The following is a 20,362-nucleotide window of genomic DNA, read 5'->3' as shown; positions in this document are numbered from 1 at the left end:
AATTTAAGGGCCAGTCAGCTTGAATTTAAAGTAGACCGGATGTTATAGTAGTACTTAGCTTTTCTTATGCCGAGAAGTATATATTTTTGAAATTATAGCTGTACTTTATTAGCAAAAAAATATAAGGTTATTAAAATTTTAGTTAGTTGGTCACTGAAAAAAGTCAGCATCCAAGAGGGCTTGAACTTGCTAGAAATGATAAGTTTGTAGCAATCCAGAGTAAAGAAGATTGAATCTAGTGTGGTGCCTGTGGGTGCCTTTGGAACTATTTTAAATAATAATTTTTAGGTTGTTTTATACTCTTGCCAAAACCTTTTCCATTACTGTTGATGTTATGATAGATTTTGGTCTATTACATTTATTTTTACTAACTCAACTTTACAAATCTCACTGAAATACATTTTGGTAACAAGCTTCTCGTTATTGTTTCTTACAATTTGTTACATTTTTTTAGTTTTCATGGTTTTTTTAATAAAAATGTTACATTAATAATAATAAAGTAGCAATTAAAAATGTTATAAAGCCCTCACAACCATGATGTTACAATATTAAATGCAATATCAACATTGTTTTCAATAAAACAATGTTTTAAATAAAATTATTTTCAATAAAACAATTTTGTTTATTGTATTAATCAGCTTTTTCATGCTGATTAATGTATTGTTGACTATTGCTGAAGAACTTTGACGTGTATAGTATTTATTTATTTGAATTTGGTTATTACATCAAATTATTACATTAATTTATACATTAACTTTATATTACTTAGCCATTTTTAATTATTTGGCTTCAGAAATTTCCGTTAAAAATTTTAGTCTCTTTCCTACTTAATTTAAAAACCATTTTCATATTGAGGAGAATAAAATCTTGCATAAGACTTTTTGTCTGGATTATTATTTTTTAGTTTGGAATTAATTTTAAGCATTAATTCATATTAACACTTACAACCATAACTCAGCTGTTAGAAAATGTATTTGAATCTTTGGAATGTCTTTTTGTATATAATAGAATAATTTATGTTTTATATTAAAAAATAATAATTATAATAAACATAATTTTACTTTTGAATTTTAGGGATATTAATAATTAACATGGGAGCTATTTGGAAATATTTAGATTTAAAACTTGTATAGAAAAAATTGTTTTAAAAATGAGTATCAACATTTTTTTGAATACCTTAAATTATTCTTGAAGTGAGTTTTTATTTATAAGTAGACAAATTGAAAACTAATCATATCTAATTAAATGTTTTATTAATTTTCTTTACGTATAAATGTTGGGAACATGCTCATGAAATATTGATCCAACTTTTTTTTTTATACCATTATAAGTATAGTATATTGATTGTTTTTTCCCCTTAATTGTGTACTTTTGCTATTTTTAGGCAACCTGAATATTGTAATTGGGCATTTAATGTTCCAAGAGGTGAACCATGTTTAGCAAAATGGAATGCTATACCTAATGATACAGATGTTTTAGTAACGCACACACCACCTCTAGGACATGGTGATCTGTGTTGTTCTGGTGTAAGGGCTGGTTGTGTTGAATTATTATCCACAGTTCAAGAGAGGGTACATCCTAAGTATCATGTTTTTGGACATATTCATGAAGGTAAGGAAATGTTTTACTATTTGATCTGTGAAACATCCTGAAACTAATCATTTGAGTTATCTTAAATAATGATTGTCTCAAGAAGTGGTCAGTTTACTAGAGACCAAGAGTATGGAATATAAAGATACAATGCTATATGAATGTATAATATTACACAAATTTTAAGATAAAAGAATATCATAGAAATGTTAATATAATTACAATTTCTGCTTGTTTTGAGTTGTCAAAATACATTTGTTCTGTTTTGCATAACTTCACAGATAGTTGTCAGCAAGAAGAATGGATTTTAAAATTTGTAAGATTCACTAATTAATTTTTGTGCGTTGGATAAGATACAAAATTTGAGTAGCAGTAATGTTTTTTTAAAAAAAAAAACATTACCGCTACTCAATGCACAATGTTTGTGTATTGGTTCTGTGACAAACATTGTGCAAAACCTTTTTCATTATTCTGAATAACTTAGTGTCCCTTTTCAAAGTTAAACTAAATTGTTTGTTACTTGTTTTTCAACTTCTGGTATTCAACTATACACCGTTGGAATGTGCTGCAGTAAATTAATAATATTACTGATCTACTGTGTGTGTTGCTAACTGATATTGAACTTAACTAGTTACATGAGTTATTGAGTTATGCATTGAGAGGATTTTGCTGCAGTTGTTTGAAGACTCTTTAAGTGGCTGATAGAGAAGAGTTATACGAGGTCTGTAAATAAAGTAATGAGACTGGTTCAGAAAAACTTTTTGTTATAATCTACTTACACATGGACTTTATCGCCAACCCACTGGCTTGGTCTAGTGGTGAACGCGTCTTCCCAAATCATCAGCTGATTTGGGAAGTCATCAGCTGGATTTGGAAGTCGAGAGTTCCAGCATTATTTTTACACTGATTTGAATGCTAGATCGTGGATACTGGTGTTCTTTGGTGGTTGGGTTTCAATTAACCACACATCTCGGGAATGGTTGAACTGGGACTGTACAAGACTACACTTCATTTACACTCATACATGTCATCCTCATTCATCCTCTGAAGTATTATCTGAAAGGTAATTGCCGGAAGCTAAACAGGAAAAGAAAGGACTCTCTCACCTTCAGGATAGTTCCCTTGGGAAGCCACGCAATGCTTCAAATGGTTTTTCCACTCTTCGTAGCAGTGTTAGAACTCAAAAACTGGAATACCCTTCAGATGGTCAGTTTCTTTTTTTTATCTTCTCTATAACAAAATGGTATCATTTGAAGTGTTTTCTTAAAGTCGGGAACAGGAAAAAGTCTCAGGACTGAAGTCAGGTGAATAAGGTGGTTGAGGAACTACAGGAATGTTTTTCCTTGCCAAAAACTCATTAATTAAGAGTGCAATGTGACAAGGTGCATTGTCATGATGCAGCATTCAGTTGTTTTTTATGGCTGGTCTCAATCCAGGCAACTCTTTTCTGCTGTCTTTCAAGAATTTCTTGGTAAACCATTAATTTACAGACTGTCCTGTAGGCAAAAGGTTGTTACACAAGTACAGATAAATCCTTAAAATATATTCCATACCAGTTGCAGATGTTGGTCAATGTCTTACGAGGTGTGTGAGAAAAGTAATGAGATTGGTAACACTGCGAATGATCTGGCAATGCTGTGTCTACTGGTCTGTGCTAGACCGGTTTGTTCATCCTTTCCACATGCTCTGTACGAGTTTCAACTCCGTTCAGCCAACACATTATTTTTGACAGCGCCATCAGTGAAGTTGTGTTTTTGTTGCGTGTTATGAAAATGGAGCATCGGAATTTAGAGCAATGTTGTGCAATCAAGTTTTGTGTTAAACTTGGGGTATCCACGAGTGTGATCTTTGAAAAGTTGAAACAGGCCTATGGGGAACATTGCTTATCAAGAGCAAAGTTTTCCACTGGCACAAATCATTTTTGGAAGGCCGAGAACATGTTGAAGATCAACCTCGCTCAGGGAGACCTTCAACTTCTGACGAAAGCGTGTGAGATCAGACCGTCATTTAACAATAAGGATGATTAGTGAACAGTTAAAACGTTGAGCATGTGAGATCAGACTGTCATTTAACAATAAGGATGATGAGTGAACAGTTAAAACGTTGAGCATGTGAGATTAGACCGTCATTTAACTATAAGGATGATGAGTGAACAGTTAAATTTAAACACTTTCACAGTACATCAAACTTTGACAGACGATTTGGACATGCGAAAGGTTTGTGCAAAATTTGTGACGAAAAACCTCATAATGGAACAGAAGGACAATCAAAGAAACATGTGCGTTGATCTTCTTGAGAGGATTGACAATGACCAAGAATTCTTCAATCGTGTGATCACAGGTGATAAATCCTGGATATTTGAGTACGATCCTGAAACAAAGCGGCAAAGCGAAGAGTGGCACACTTCATCATCTCCTCGACCAAAAAAATGTTGAATGAGCAAATCAAAGATCAAAACCATGCTGATTTGCTTTTTTGCCAGTAGGGGTATCGTGCATAAAGAATTTGTTTCCCCAGGACAAACTGTCAACCCACTGTTTTACAAAGGTGTCCTTGAAAGATTCAAGAAAAGAGTGATTTGCATGAGACCAGACATTGCATACAAGTGGATGCTTCATCATGGCAATGTCCCATGTCACACGGTCATTTCCATCAGGGAAGTTTTGACCTCAAAACGCATTCCTATGGTTCCTTAACCCCCCCCCCCCCCCTATTCACCTGATTTGAGTACTTGTGACTTTTTCCTTTTCCCGAAATTGAAACATGTCTTAAAAGGATGTCATTTTGGAACTGGAGAACATTCAGACTGATCGATCAGTTGAAGCCTTCCAGCGCTGCTACCAGGAGTGGAACAACGACTCCACCGGTGTACAGCTGCCCAAGGGAACTACTTTGAAGGGAATAATTTTGTTGTTTGAAAAAAATAAAAACTTTGGTAAGTAAAAAGTCAGTCTCATTACTTTTCTCACACACTTCGTATATTATTATTTTTATACAGTGATGTTTATTTTATACCACTTCAATTTTTATTTTTACAATGTTGGAAATAGTTACTTTTATTGGGCATTTTATTTTCATTCTGTGTTATTATTTATGTTTTGTTAGTAGTTATAAATTTATAATTACTAAATATGGCATCGAATGAATTTGTAAACCCCCTCATATCCCAGTAGCCCATGCTCGGGGCAGGAGATCATTTGGAGGTGTGCCTGCGACTGCATAAGTTGCATTGGATGACATTGTTCTGTATCCAGCATGTACTCTTAGTTACATCTTCCTTTGCATGCTGTGGATGATTTTGGCCTGTTGTGTTGAGCCAGAAGTGCCCTAATCAATACTGTTGCCCCATATAGCAGAACTGAATGCACAACATGCATGTACAGCTCCTCTTGGAGGCCCTGGGTCCATTAACATTTGTGGGTAGGTGACTCAACATTTCAACAACTAACTCGACCTTTTTTACTACTGTGATGTGATACCAGTAACCTGTGGTGGTCTAATCAGATACCCAGATATTTGACAGATGGCCTAAGAATGACTGTCACCTCACCAGTCTTAATCCATATTGGTTCCAGTTTCCTCCTACCTTGATTTTCATGGCCACAAGTTGTAGACTTTTTTGCATTAGCCAATCTCTTGCTGCTTCAGTAATCGCATTGCCCCAAATAGATACCTCAGGACTACTAAAACCAGATTGTCAGTGAAGGCAACAGGGGTCAACTGGATAATCATGTCTAAGTGCACTGTTGTAGACCATGTTCCATAGGAGCGATCTGATAAGAACCCTCTCTGTACTTTAAAACTGATGTGATCACCGTCACTCTGGGTGACAATCCTCCTATCAATTTTTGTACCACTCTTTATTTGATGTAGCTGTTCAGCTATCAGTTTATAATAGCTAATAATAAAACTAAAATATATTGATTGATATTCCTGACATTAGTTAAACATAGTTGTTAGATAAATTTATTGTAATGTGTTATTAACTACTGTAATAAGAAAACAATTTATTAATTTTTATTTATGAAATTTTAATATATTTAATTTATTTTTTTAGTATTTTTATCTTATATTAATTACCTTTTTTAGGTTATGGTGTTACTTCTGATGGAAAAATAATATTTGTAAATGCATCAACTTCTGATATTAACTATTTACCTACAAATCCACCAGTTGTTTTTGACATTTCTCTTCCTGCTGGTGTTACAAAAGAAAACTAATACCTATTACAATTGTAATTATTTACAGGAATTAATTATAGGCTGTGTTTAAGTTAGAATGCCAGATTGATTCTGTGATTTCTTGCACATTTGTATAAGCAATTAATCTTCTGTACTGCTGTAATGATGTTTGGTTTGTGCTATTTATTTTTTATTTACTATAAGATCAAGTAGATTTATTATTTCATTATCAAGGTTAACAGTTCTGTGATGATAATATAATTTATTTATATTTTTATGCATTTAATATATTTTTTAAGGAAAAAAGATATTGCTATTGTGTGAAGAATTAAAAGTTTTGTACAAATCGTGAAATTTGGAAATCTAAAGATTTTGATGATTTAATTGTAGTGATAATTAACTGTTACTTGTTTGCATAATTGTTATTTTATTTTTTTAATTTATAAAATATAATTTAATTTAAAGTTTTGTGACTTGGTAAAACTCTATCATGATATTTCAATCGATTTTCACATTTTAATGTTTACTAAATTATTTTTTCTACATGAATGCTACTCCTAAAGCATGAAATACAATAGAGCATTTTCTAATTTGGGGATTTGGTTGTTTAGACTGTCAATTTTGCAGATTATCAGTTTGCAACTGGTAATAATTTTACTGGGGCATTTAGATGTATATGAAGAATGAAATATGTATTAATGTATAATTTAGAATGTTATATAACAGTAAAACACTAAACACTACAGTAGGACACTATAAATGAAGATTTTATTTTAGTGCAAAATTTTTAATTTTAAAAATTATTTTTGAAAAAATTATGGTTTTTTCTTTAAAACCAAAAATACATTATTTTTTTTTTTACTGCTTAATCAGCATACCTCTGCACATCACAAGTGGGAACTAAACATGTTGCATAATCTCTGCTCTTTAGGGATATTTAATGTTATGCAGTAATATATCCTACACAACTTACAGTTAATTAATGTTTCAGATGATTTGTGTCAGGATAATTGATGCTTTACTATTCTGCATTAATTTGCTAGAGTTTTGTGTGCCAAAATATGTTAATGGACCTATGTATTGTATTATGGGTTATACATTTTTTGGTTATGAACCAGTGTTCTAATATATATATATATATATATATTTCTTTTTTGTCTTCAGTCATTTGACTGGTTTGATGCAGCTCTCCAAGATTCCCTATCTAGTGCCAGTCGTTTCATTTTGGTGTACTCTCTACATCCTACATCCATAACAGTTTGTTTTAGATATTCCAAATGTTGCCTGCCTGCACAAATTTTCCCATCTATCTATCCCTCCAATATCCAAGTGACTATTCCAGGATGCCTTAATATGTGGCCTGTAAGTCTGTCTCTTCTTTTAGCTATATTTTTCCAAGTGCTTCATCAGTTTGCCGCAACATCTCTTCATTTGCCCTTACCTTACCTTTTGTACTCAGACCTCTTGTGATATTCTTTTCAAAAATCTTTTTTATCTCCTCTTCCTCAAGCTTCCTAAATTCCACTGATTCATCCGACATCAATTTTAAGGTTTTTAAACTCCAATTTACATTTACTAAATTATGGTCCCTATCAATGTCTGCTCCTAGGTATGCTTTTCAGTTGACAATTTGATTTCTAAATCTTAGTTTAACCATGATATAATCAAACTGATACCTTGTATTATCGGCCGGCTTTTACCAAGTGTATATTCGTCTATTAGGATTTTTAAATTGGGTGTTGGCAATTGCGTACAAAACTCAATAAGTCGGCCCCCTCTTTCATTCCTTTTGCCCAGCCCGTATTCACCTACAACATTTCCTTCCATGCCTTTTCCAATTCTTGCATTTCAATCTCCAACTATTATTACATTCTCATCCCCTTTTATGTGCTTAATTACTTCATCAGTTTCTTCATATATACACTACCTCATCATCATTGTGGGTACTTGTTGGCATATAGATGTTAACAATCGTTGTTGGCCTAGGTTTTGATTTTATTCTGATTTCAATGATTCTATCGGTAAGCTTTTCCCTCCTTGAAATACTCTACTCTCTTCCCTATCTTCTTGTTCATTATGAAACCCACTTCTGCCTGCCCTTTATTTGACGCTGAGTTAATTATTCTAAAATCTCGTGACCAAGTCGTTTTCTTCTTCCCACTGAACCTCACTAATTCCTACTACATCTATATTTAACCTACCCATTTCCCTCTTTAAATTTTCTAATCTATCAATCTTTTTTAGACTTTTAACATTCCATGCTCTGACTTGTAGAATGTTATTTTTTAATTTTTTGGTAGTCTTTATTAGTCCCTACCCGGAGATCCAAACGGGGGACAAGTTTACCAACAGAATATTTTATCAAGGAAGGCGCCTCCATCTTTGTTCCTTGAAAATGCAGACAGCTACATTTTCTTAGTTGAATTCATGTTTGGTTGCTTTATATACCTTGCTCCAACTTAAAGAATTTCCTGATGATCTTGTGAGAGTTCTTTTAATTGACTGTTAGCTTACAAAAAATTAAATTTGTTTATATATCATTTTATTATTTTTTAAGTGTGACCAATAAAAAAATCATTTGATTTGAACTGTATATATTTTGAAAAATATTGATTATAAAAACTTAAAGATTAATTTTATATTAAAGGTTTATTTATGAAGGTTTTTACATACCAAGTCATAGGTACTCAAATACCTGCCTTGGGATGCACAGTATATGTCCACACAATAGTTTAATTCATCTCACACCTTAGCAGGCGTTTCTCTATTCACTGCTGTCACGGCTGCTGTTATACAGTTTCACAGTTCGACCACTGTAGCTGAAAGGGAAGGCACACAGACTAAATCTTTTACAAAACCCCACTAGTAAAAATCACACACAGTGAGGTTTGGCTATCTTGGAGGCCAGTTATGTAAAGCTGAATTGTTAAGTCCCATATGACTGATCCATCATTGAGGAATGTTATCCACTCACTCAAATATTTTCCAATAATGTACAAATTCCAGTCAGGTGGTGCTCCATCCTGTTGGAAAATGAAATTCTCTGAATCAGTCTCTAACTGAGGGATGAGTTATACTGTTCCCAAAATAGTGTTCTCTTAGTAAACAGGACCATATACGTTATCCTTAGAAATTGCACAAAAAAACATTAACTTTGGGAGAGTCTTTCTCATGCTGTACAAATTCATGTGGCTTCTCTGTACCCCATATTCTAACATTGTGGCGGTTTACCTTCCCACTTAAATGAAAAGTGACCTCATCACTAAACACTAAGTGTGTTACAAAGGTGTCATCTGCCACCTCGTTAAGAATGAATTCACAAAATTCCTCACGTCCTTGTTTTTCATCTTCATAAAGAGCTTGCAGTAACTGAATCATGTATGGTTTCGTAAGCAGACATCGATGTAAAATACGCCAGATAGACATTCTGGGAATGTTTAGTTCTCTACCTGCACAGCGAGTTGATTTTCAGCGGCTACTTGAGAAACTGACAGTTGTGGTACACTTTTTCTCCTGATACATGGGGTTGACCGCTTGATTTTTCCTTACACAGATAACCTTTGTGTATTTGTCTGTACTATCGCCTAATGCTTTGAGTGGTAGGAGGTTCAGCATTGTATTTACTTCGGAAATCATGCTGAACAGTAATTATGGACTCACTCTGTGCGAAACTTAGAACACAAAATTATTTCTGTTATGGAGTCGCCATTTTCTCTAACACTGAAGTGAACAAAATTCCGGCGCTACCTTACGGCAACTGCATGATACTCAAGAATTTCCCCTTTCTAACAGTACTTTGCTCAATAGATACTGATTAAAAGCTGAATAGTAATGAAATTTCAAAATATGATGATTCTTTTAGGGACATGCTACATAATTAAATTCATTTGTAGATTGTGAAATTGGTCATATTAATTGTTCTCACTATCCTATAAATATAATAAAACATTTTTCACATCTTTGCTAAATTTAAAAACAATTTTTTTTTCAATGACACTTAGTTACAAATATTAAGTTAATATCACATAATACTTGCAATAGACAGGTAGTCATTGTTTATTATAATATCAATTAAACTATTAAAGGCCATTATGCACATTATCTTTCCCTGAATAACATTTATATTCATTTTGTGACTAAAAAAATGGATCTGATATCTGGAATACCTTGAACAATAGGGTATGTCTTGTTTCATGACAATGATCAGTGCTGTTTATTTATATCATGTGTTATAGATTTTTTACTCTATAATATATTCACTATGAAAAATCTGAAAACGTATAGTTCAAAGGAAGTGGATTCCCCTTTTAAATATTAATTTATAATTGAGGTATAAATAAGGTAGTCTAACAGAGAGCAGATTTAATAATGTTAAATTATTTTCACAGTATTTAGTGCTCTGAATTGTTATAACTTTTATTATAATACTGCATTTTACAATATTATTAATTGCTGCATTTACATTTTAAAATTATTTAACCTTATCGTTTTGTAATTAATGTTGTATTAATTAATGAAAAATCATATTCAAGGTCAAATTTTGTTCATATTTTGCTTTCTATATAGTTAGTTCTATACTGCATATTTAAAATACAGTATGTACCGCTTATTATTAGAATCACTTTGGTACATAACAAAAGTAAATTAATAAAGCAACTTGATTCAATTAAGCATTGAATGTTATTCTTCTGTATGCTTACAAACATAACCTAATTTTATGTAAAAAGGTTGTAAAACATAATGTACACAGTTGAATGATTATATGTGTAAGGTACATTTTATCTAGATGATACATTAAAACAAACTAATCTAATATTGACAAAACAAAAAGAAAAACTTATCTTTATTCTCAATGTTTTTGTTTTAATCAATTCTATTAAATACATTACAGTATATTATAAAAAGTTACAGTATAAATACTAAAACATGGAGAATACTGTAAAATGTAAATTTATAAAAAAAGTTTTATGCAATTAATTAAGAAAAAACAAATTCTGTAACTTACATATAGACTACACAAATTTCAGTTATTCTGTAAATTACATAACTACTACTTATCTTTTTTTGAAGTAATTTTTTTTATATTGTTCCAAGGCATCATTTTCCACTTTATAAAAATCACAGAACTGTTCTGGACTTCCTCCATGTAATTCCAAATTTTTCTGTAGAACTGATAGCTCATTGGTTATTTCTTTTAACGATGGTGCTTGCAGCCGAATTTCCTTTGTTTCTTTGGTCTCGCCCTCCTCCAGTTCTTCATTCATAATTTCTAACAATTTCATCATAAGTAACAGGAGCACAAACAGGAATGTCCTCGTCGATAGAGATCCACTGATTAATTTCGTCATCTACATCTTCTATTGAACTTATCAGCACAACGTCATTGGATTCAATAAAACCAGCTTTTTTGAATCGTTTAAATTTTAAATTGCATAAGCTTTGCATAAAATATGAATAACATCTAGAAGTGTAATCTTTTTTGCTATATCATTCAGTCTTCTCATGTCCGGCTTCATCTATCACTTAAATTATTATCCTCCTCATATTTTTTATATATAAAAGTTTCAGGGTTTTTTTACAATTTACTGATCTAAGGGCTGCATTAAAGCCATTGTATTTGATTGTAAAAAAAAATAATGCTTTGCTTTTTAAATTATAACTTGCTTATGTATGAGCTGTATAATTGCCTAAAATTACAGCTATTTTTCTTTTCTGACTGATTAATTTTACATTCCATTTAATCAAAAAGTGAAAAACAAATCAGATGTTATCCATGCATTTTTGTTTCAATTGTAGTTTACAGGAAGGAAACATGTAGGATTTTTTGATTTGCCTATAACAAGGAGTTTTTTTTTTATCACTTCCACTCAAGTTGCAAGTGAGGAAAACTGTTACGTGGTCTTTCTGTTTTTTATAACCTAAGTTATTAATTTCTTTAAAATGTAATGAAAAATCAGGAAGTACTCTGAAATACAACCCTAGTTCATCACAATTGTAGATATCATCAGGTTTGAAGGTTTTTTAAAATTTTGGGAATGCAGTTCTTTCTCCAGTCCGTCTGCAGCAGGTTGATTAGCATAAAACTTTTCACTGAATGATTTCTTGTAAACAGTATTGTTTCTTTCTTTCCAACGAGAGAGCCCACCATCTGTTGGTTGAAATCATAATCACCAAATTTTTCTGTAAATTGTTTTGCTTTTACCATTAAGATTCAATGACTGATGGGACATTTAATATTCTTGCCTCAGTGAACCACTTTAATTAAGAGTATTCAACATTTTCATTCTTACCATCATGTTTATGTTTTTGCTCTTATTCTTTATGTCCTTTATGTATATGTTCTCATTTAGGACGACTGCTGCCTCCAAAGCTTTTAATTATATGAGAAAGTGAAGTCTGAGAAAGTCCCAGTGTTGTTGCAGCATTTTGCTGACTACTTTTAGGAAGTTTAATATATTTGAAAACTTCTAATTTTTCACGTAAATTTAAATATTTAAGTTTATATGACGTGGTTTTGAAATTCACAAAATTTTCAGTACAGTACACAAAAAATTGACAACAGACAAAATCACAAGTGATCACAATGAAACAACAGTAACGTAATGTTAAACATTAACAACAGTTGACGCACTTGTAAAAAGAAGACTAAAAGATCTAATCAAACTATGTACAGTACACATATTTAGTCTTCGTATTTACCAACTGAAATCTGGCGCCATGCTATTTATCTTTAGCCAGCTAGCAGCAAGACCATGGTATGTGACCCATTTCCTTGGAGTAATTAACTTAAATATTAAATATGGGTACTACAGTAAAATGAAAGCATAAAAAACTTAAGTGCAGTGCAGTAAACTTAATCCATTTTGTATTATAACAAATAAAAGTAAAATATTAATTCAATAAACCAATTCTTCATTCTATTACACAAATTTCCTGTATTTTGGTTTGTTTTAGAAAAATGACTTTATATGTCAAAATATTTGCAATGGGTGAGCGTATATTAAATTGTGATTGTGGTCTTCTTTACTAGACAAACAATTGTCCTATTTAGCAAGCAGTTTTGCTTTAAATTTTTTATTTTTATTTTCATTCTCTTTAAGTTAACCATTCTTCTACATGTTCATTTATTTACACTAAACAACATTCCATCTATTATCCCATAAATTACTATCCCTTTGTAATATATGTTGAGTTTTGTTCCTTTCCTTTTGTTTTTTAGTTTCTTGGTGTATCAGTCCCATAAAAAGCTAAATTTTTCTGATTTTTTTTCTCAAAAAAATTGTAATTACCTTCCTCTAGAAGCACTTCCTGAATGTCAGATTTCAAAAGTTGATTAAATTTAATCTGCATCTTAAACTTCTTGGTTTTTATATAAAAAATGCTGATTTGTTTAAACAAACTTGTCTCTAAATAAAAATGGTTTCTTTGAATTTTAAATAGATTAAAGTGAACTATAATTTAAAATAAACGTTACAAAATTTTTACATCTTAGGTAGTTTTTAAATACGTTTTTCTATAGCTTTTACTATAAATTAAGCTTCTTTAGAAATGTTTATTTGTCGAATATGACACTGTTTTTTTATTATTATTCTTTGGAAGCTCCTTGTTGAAGTGTTCAAAGAGTAGGTACGATTTAAATGGTGTTTTTTCTTGTAGGTGGTTTTGTGAGTTTGGCCAACTTAAAAACATATTATATATATATATACACCAGATGGCTGAAAGTAAATTGTACATCCCTCTAACTATTTTATAGTTGAAACTGGAGGCAGTTTGTGCCATTCTTCCTTGTACTGAAGGGCTACTCCTACTTCAGAGAATGTATATTACACTCTTGTGAGTTTGGGAGACAGGGGGCAATTCAAAAATTTGAAATGCGACCAATAGTCATTTGATATCATTTTAAACAGCTTGATGAGATGAGAAAAGTGAAACATTTTAAACTAAATTCTGTTTGACTAATCCGAAATGGTAGCTAACATGTTTATGTCAGAACTATGGTTGTATGCTCCCTTTATTTTTTTTTTATTTGTGGTCTTGATTCTCTCTTTGGAAATCTTCTCCGATAAGAGAGGTTAGCTCAGTATACTACCATTTAGAGTATTCAAACTTCAGGGGTGGCAGGGTGCAGGGTACAGGGTGGCGCAAAAATGTTAAATGGGACATCCATTGCTGTGCTTGTTTTTGCAAAAACTATATTAAAAAATTAAATTCAGACTATTTAAACCAAACTGCCAACCACAAATGTAATTATAATTAAAAATTGAAAAAATTAATTATAAAAAATTTTTCAAATACTTCTTTTAATTAAACTTAGTCTTGAATTTAAAAATAATTATTAAATAATTAAACAATAATAATTTTACTCATTTTTACTTCCTTGTATGAAGTAAAGAAAGGATTGTGATCGCAGAAAATTTTGGTTTTCAGATTTCAACGGAAATATCCATTTTGACCATCCCTGAATCCATTTTGACTAGTTTCGATGTGACATCTGTACGTATATATGTATCTCGCATAACTCAAAGACGATTAACCATAGGATGTTGAAATTTTGGATTTAGGACTGTTGTAACATCTAGTTGTACAACTCCCCTTTTGATTGCAATCGACTGAACCAAAACTGTTCAAAAAAGCCCAAAATTCAAAAAATTTGAATTTTGTACTTTTTCTTAACTGCAGTAATAAGCCCTTATTGAGAGATGTTCAACAATATATCATAAGTGGTACTTATTTTCATTGGTTTCAGAGTTATAGTCAAATTAATAATTAATGAAATAATTGGATCTTAGGGGAAGGCACTTCCATTGGTTCGAATCAGATTTTGTTTTTTTTAAATTTTTTTTTAATTTAAATATATTGATTTATTAATAATTATTAACCACTGATTGTAAAAAAAGTTTTACAGTAAATAGTAATTCAATCATAACATAAAAAAAAAAAGAAAATATTTTAGAAGTTAAAATTTTATATATAAAATTTTAACTTCTTTACAAAATAAAATTTTATGTACTTTTCATTAAAAAAAAAAATGTTTGTATGTAATTTAATTCAATAGGCGTACAAGGAAGTTATGTGGTGTCCATATCGGATTTTTTAACATTAAAATTTTATTTCATAAGAAATTAAGAAAGTAATTTTTATTTCATAAGATGGCAATGTCAACAGCAGATCAACAATTAAAAAAGACACATTTTTTTAAAGATACATTTTTCAAAATTTCTGTTCATTGTTGATTTTGTGATAAGTGGCTCACACATGTTGAAGTGTAATACATTAGTGTTATTTTTGGATAAAGCGTTGTTTTTTTATTTATAAGCTTAAAAAATGTTAATTGCAAAGGCCCAAAAATAAAAAAGGTAAAAAAGATTAAAGAAATAAAAATTAAAAAAAAAAAAAAAAAATATTTAGATTAAAAAACATTTTAGCCATTTGGTATATTATATGAGCTTTGTCCAGAACATTCCTGAACTTTTTAATTGTGCAATAGATAGTGCTACTAATGAAATGTATAATAGGCTGTGACATAGCAGTAACACTGGTTAGCAGCATATATATCCTTAAGCATGTATAGTACAAAAGCACATTAAAGCAATATTCTAAATGAAAAACAAGTTTCAGTGAATCTTCAAATGTATTATCAACAAAATAACATTTTTTTAAGCTTATCTAAGGTTATGTTATCACTTATTAAATGACACTTAAACAGCACTGTAGGTACAAATTTTCCCAATCTGAAGAAGCTTGATTTAAAACAAACGCTAGCTCAGCTCAAAAAAGTATTTATAACTTTCAACTTAAATTATATTGTACTGTTTCTAATTTAAATACTAATATATTCATAATTCCAAATGACTGGGATTGTCATCTTAAAACTCTAATATGTATGTATTAGTGAATTAACCACCTAATAAAATAAGAAACAAAACTTTTCAGTTAAGCAAGTGTGTAATTTGTTATTTAGATAATTTTTAATTATAATTTACATTAAGAAAGAGTTTATAGCTCAGAGAAGAGTTTTTAAAGTTCATCTAAAAATGTTTATATTGTGTATAATTTATTCACTATATTTATTAATGGAATTTTTGCATATTATTCAGCATAACTGCATAATTAGTGTAGAAAGGCAAAGTTAGTGGTCCGAGTTATTTTTTATGCATAGACTATTTTTTAGGTTAGATTAGACTTATACCAGATCATATTAAAACTGTGCTATAACCGTATTATTAGTGGGTAAAATTGTTGTAGTTGATGATTTTAATATTTGTACATTATTTATTGAAATTTATAGTTCACTCTTTATTGAAGAATTACTTTGCCCTGAGAGTTTTTGTGATTAGAAAATTTGTAATGAAATAACAGAGTAAATACATATTGTACAAAGGTAACTGTTTATTTCAAATCAACACATTAGTAACTTTGTGCTATTCTTCAGTTAAAATTAATAATTGCTTGAATTAATTTTGTTTTAACATTGTATTTGACAGTATCCAACACACAATTTGTTCAGAAAAACTTATCCTGTTTGTCTCTCCTGTTTTTTGTAGAAGGTTCTAAAATTTTAAGCAAAATATAATTAAATGTTATTTGCATTAAAATTATTTGGGATTATAAAAAGTTTTAGCAACATGAGGAATAACTAGAGTAATGAGCTCATCTGTGTATAAAGAGGTAATCAAAATTGGTTACTCAGTTTCTCTTCTACAAAAAAAATTTATAATTTTTAAATGCTACTGGGATTCCTTAAACAGCTGTACTTGATTTGTTACAAATTATGGGTTGAAAAAATGTTTGCAATCTGATTAATTGATGGAATGATTTTATTAGAGTGTGTATGTTTATAGGATTGTTGAACTGTCATGTTGAAGAATGTGAAGGTGGAGGATTTGGCCCTCGTTTATAGCAGGCGCATGTGAGGCACTGCCAGATGTACTGTTGAACATGCTTTGAACCTTGCCAATTGTAGCATTGTTGGATCTTCCAACAGCTCTCTTCTGCCCCAGGGTGATGGTCTTCTGGAAGCATTGTGGTAGTGTTGTATGACAGCTGAGCAGTTGCTGGGTAGGTTGCATACTCCTGCTGCTTGGAGTCCTGCCCTAGTGCTACCCATATGTCCTGTCCTGTACCTAGTCTTGTCCATATGATGCTGAATTTGGTGACTGCTTGAGGCAGGATTTGGATCTTGGTGTAATCATTGGCACTTTGGATCAGCTGCTTATATCTCCTGCACCTACTGAAACAAAGAAGTTGCGATGATTTCTTGCAGTTGAGGTATAACTTCTCCACTCTCTTTTGGACTGCATTCACTTGGATGTAGTTTATCTTCCTCTTGCACCATAGCATTTTTTTCTTCCAGCAGTTCTCTTGACAACAGGTCTGTACTTTAAACCAATAAGGCCCAGCGAGTATATTTTGTTTTCTGACCAGTGGCCTGCCTTAGTCATGTCAAGACCTTGTTGTCCATTCTGAGGGTGAAATTTCGGTCTTGAAGATATGGATGATAATACTTGATGCATTCAAGCTCATTGGAATGATATTTCTTCTCTGCCTCTGGAAGATTTTTGCTGTCATATGAGATGACAACTCTTTGCTTCCCATCATATGAGATGACAACTCTTTTTTTGTGTAGTGCACAGCTCCATCTTTGCTCTGGCTTAAGTAGAAAGCTCTGGGTTCTGAATGGTTGACTAAAGGCTTGCTGTGCAGTATCTATCCATTTACAGTGTTTCTACCACAGCATGGTCAGTCAAATGCATGGAAACCTCTGAGAATCATGGGATATATTCTCGCAGCCAGTTACAGGTGCTGAGGAATTTTTTTGATCCAGGAATTTTGTGATTGATGATGGCCTTAGGTGTTGCTACTGCAAAATATTATTCTTGGATGTGATTTCATGGCCCAAGAATGATACCTCATCTCGGCCAAATTGGCACTTCTCCCAGGAGCATGTCAGATGGTGAAATTGTAGGCATTCCAGCACCAAGCTTATGTGGCATAACTGGTTAAGTGCTCTTTCTAGTACTACTGTAAATAATGATGTCAGGTACATCTAGCAGCACTGGTGGAGGAGGCCAGTGAGAACTTCATCTTTGAAGCCAAACAGCATGACTCGGAACTGGTATCAGCTGCCTCCTGGAACCAAAAGCCTATAAACCATTTTAGCTGATTCCTCCAGTACAAGTATCCACTTTCAAGATTGATTGTTGAGAAGATGAGGGTGCTGGAAAGCATCACATCTTTTAATAGTTTCGTTGATTAGTGAATCCACATCTTCAGTGATGTTCACTCACCAGAGGTTTTCACAAAAACGTAGTGAAGAGCCTTAAAGATGACACCGGAGAGTTGTAGGGTGATGTTCAGGCTATATCATCTCCTGCCTCATTATCTCTTCCATTTGTTCTCTTGTACTCCACTTCATTTCTTTCCTATTACCAATACATCGGTAAGTGAAAGGGCTGACTTCCTTCCTGACATCAGATCACGACTGTAATCGAGCTCAGCTTGTTGCTCCTTCAACAGTTGTGTCCTAAGATAATTTCTTCCTGTAGCCTGGGACTAACAGAAGTGTGGTGGGAATTTTCGTGTTGCTGTAGAGGAGTTCTGTTTCCTGTGATATGGCAGGAAGTAGAATTAAATGCCAGATCTTTCTGGATATATGTGTTGGAATTGACTTGCCATGGTAGCAGCTCAGTTCTTCCAAAGCTGAAGTTGGCAGCAGCATCTATGACTGTCTTTGTGAGTTTTGCTGCTATTTTGATGGTGATTCTGGGGATGTGTGAGCCTAGTTTATTGAGGGCTCCGGTTGGCTGTATGGCTGGGACCCTTATTTGATTCCTTGCTTTGACTTCATTACTGGGCAGTCCCTGTGGAAATGGTGCTCCAGGCAGTAATGACACCACAGAGCTAAGCTGCTTGTAAGTCGAGTTTCCTTTTCTGTTCTAGCCTCAAAAGTATCTAATTGAGCCCACTTACTGGATCTAGCTAGCTTTGCCCAGAACTATTTCAGCTTTCATGAGTACCCTTTAACGTCATTATGGATTTCTTGCTTTTCCGCTTCAACTATGATGACCCGATGTAGCTGGTCGTCAATGTCATGGATGGTTGCCGCTCTCAGCAGAAATCGAATCTGGGATCTGAGCTGCTCCAGCAGTATAAGAAAGCAACCTGGAGCTAGCTGATGAATGAGTTTCCTTTTCTGCAACAGAAAAAACTCCATTGGTTCATTAGCCACTTGCATTCTTTTATAAATTTGGGACCACAGCTGGGCAGTAGTCTGTAGGTGATTGTATTGATGCCGAAATCGCTCGATGAACTCAAGCCAATCAAGTTGTAGGTCTTTGTATTGCCTAGCTCAGGACAGAACATCTCCTTTCCAGCTGCTCTTCAGCATACTTGGTCCATTGCTCAACGTGCACTCTCTGTACTTGTAGCAAAGTTTGTAATTGGGAGCGGAACAGTTATGGATTCTCATGTGGCAGGCCATTGAAGGTTACCATTATCACCGGTGGAAACGCTGCATGGATTCCTGCAATCAGGTAGTTAATGTTGTTGGGCACTTTGAGAGGCATAGATAGGTCCAGACAATCTTCGCCCTGTGTTGAGCAATCCCACATTTGGCCGACTACTGATGGTAAGCCTGTTGGTCGGGCTGCTTACCAGGGTGCTTGAAGCATGGGAAGGTGGCATTCATGCTTAGTGGGCCGGCCAGGCCTCCAGCTCTGGTGGGGATGTCGGCATCTGCCAGGAGGTACCACATTGGACTGGCCAGAGAACTTCTTCTCCTGGTGGTGGTCCAAGAGTGAATGCCTTTGCATTACTAAGCTACTACTTATAAAGCAGCCAGCGCGAGATGGGGGCCAAGTCACTGTGGTGAGATGTTGGGTGGTCAGCTGGCTTGGTGGGGGTAGCACGTAGTTGGACTGTAACTCCCACTGACAACGTAATGGCTAGCGTCGCACTCACTGATGTCAAGTGCAGCATGTGGCAACACAATATACAACATTAGTAACAGATGATAATTGATCTTGCAAAACATTTAAAAAAACATTGTTTAGTTTTCTTTCAATTAGACTCCTCTGCAAGTTTTATAAAACTGTAGTTAGCATATTTTGCAAGAAAAGACAGACTACCTCAGATAAATATTTTTTTCATTTGTTTGAACTTAATTTGTGTCCTAATTGGTATGATGATGTAATTAAAATAATTTAATGTGATAAATAATGGATTTAATCCTTTTACAATTAAATAATTTACAAATTATTATTTTTTTGTTTCAAGTAGATAATTTAAGTGTCATATATTGTTTTTATTTTATGGATTTATGTAGTTTTTTTAAATAAATTGTTTATCTTTTTTATTATTATTTTGTTTTACTTAATTCATTTTTTGAGACTTCTACAAATCTCTGCTGGCATTTGTATGTATAGTGAGATTTTACTCCTAATTAAAAGCAATGTTTATATTGCATTGCTTCTTAATGTAAAGGAATACATTAATTTGCAATACATTGTTGTTTTCAGTCATTTTTATTGCTAATGAATTGATTATATTCTTTATACAAGTTATCCCATGGCTAACAGAGTGTAACAGTTTTT

The 20,362-nt window shown here is 32.7% G+C and overlaps 1 protein-coding gene across 3 annotated transcripts in view; it reads left to right on the top strand.

Moving 5' to 3' along the window:
• The window catches only part of LOC142329421 (metallophosphoesterase domain-containing protein 1), a 34,053-nt gene extending 13,929 nt beyond the window's left edge, over positions 1 to 20,124 (top strand). The window contains exons 4-6 of one of the 3 annotated variants that reach the window (XR_012757496.1): positions 1,385 to 1,611; positions 5,680 to 5,943; positions 16,613 to 20,124. Coding sequence is in view for 1 of the 3 variants with exons in the window: in XM_075374023.1 (XP_075230138.1) it covers positions 1,385 to 1,611; positions 5,680 to 5,810 (358 nt within the window). In the remaining 2 variants the exon portion in view is untranslated. Of the gene's footprint in view, positions 1 to 1,384; positions 1,612 to 5,679; positions 5,944 to 14,198 lie in introns of all 3 variants that reach the window. The other 2 variants (XR_012757495.1, XM_075374023.1) reach the window with 2 other exon arrangements.
• The last annotated feature ends 238 nt before the right edge of the window (positions 20,125 to 20,362 follow it).

This window comes from Lycorma delicatula, chromosome 8 (assembly GCF_047948215.1).
Source record: "Lycorma delicatula isolate Av1 chromosome 8, ASM4794821v1, whole genome shotgun sequence".
Classification (NCBI taxonomy): domain Eukaryota; kingdom Metazoa; phylum Arthropoda; class Insecta; order Hemiptera; family Fulgoridae; genus Lycorma; species Lycorma delicatula.
Note: the sequence above shows the minus strand (reverse complement) of the source record. Positions and strands in the feature narration are given on the sequence as shown.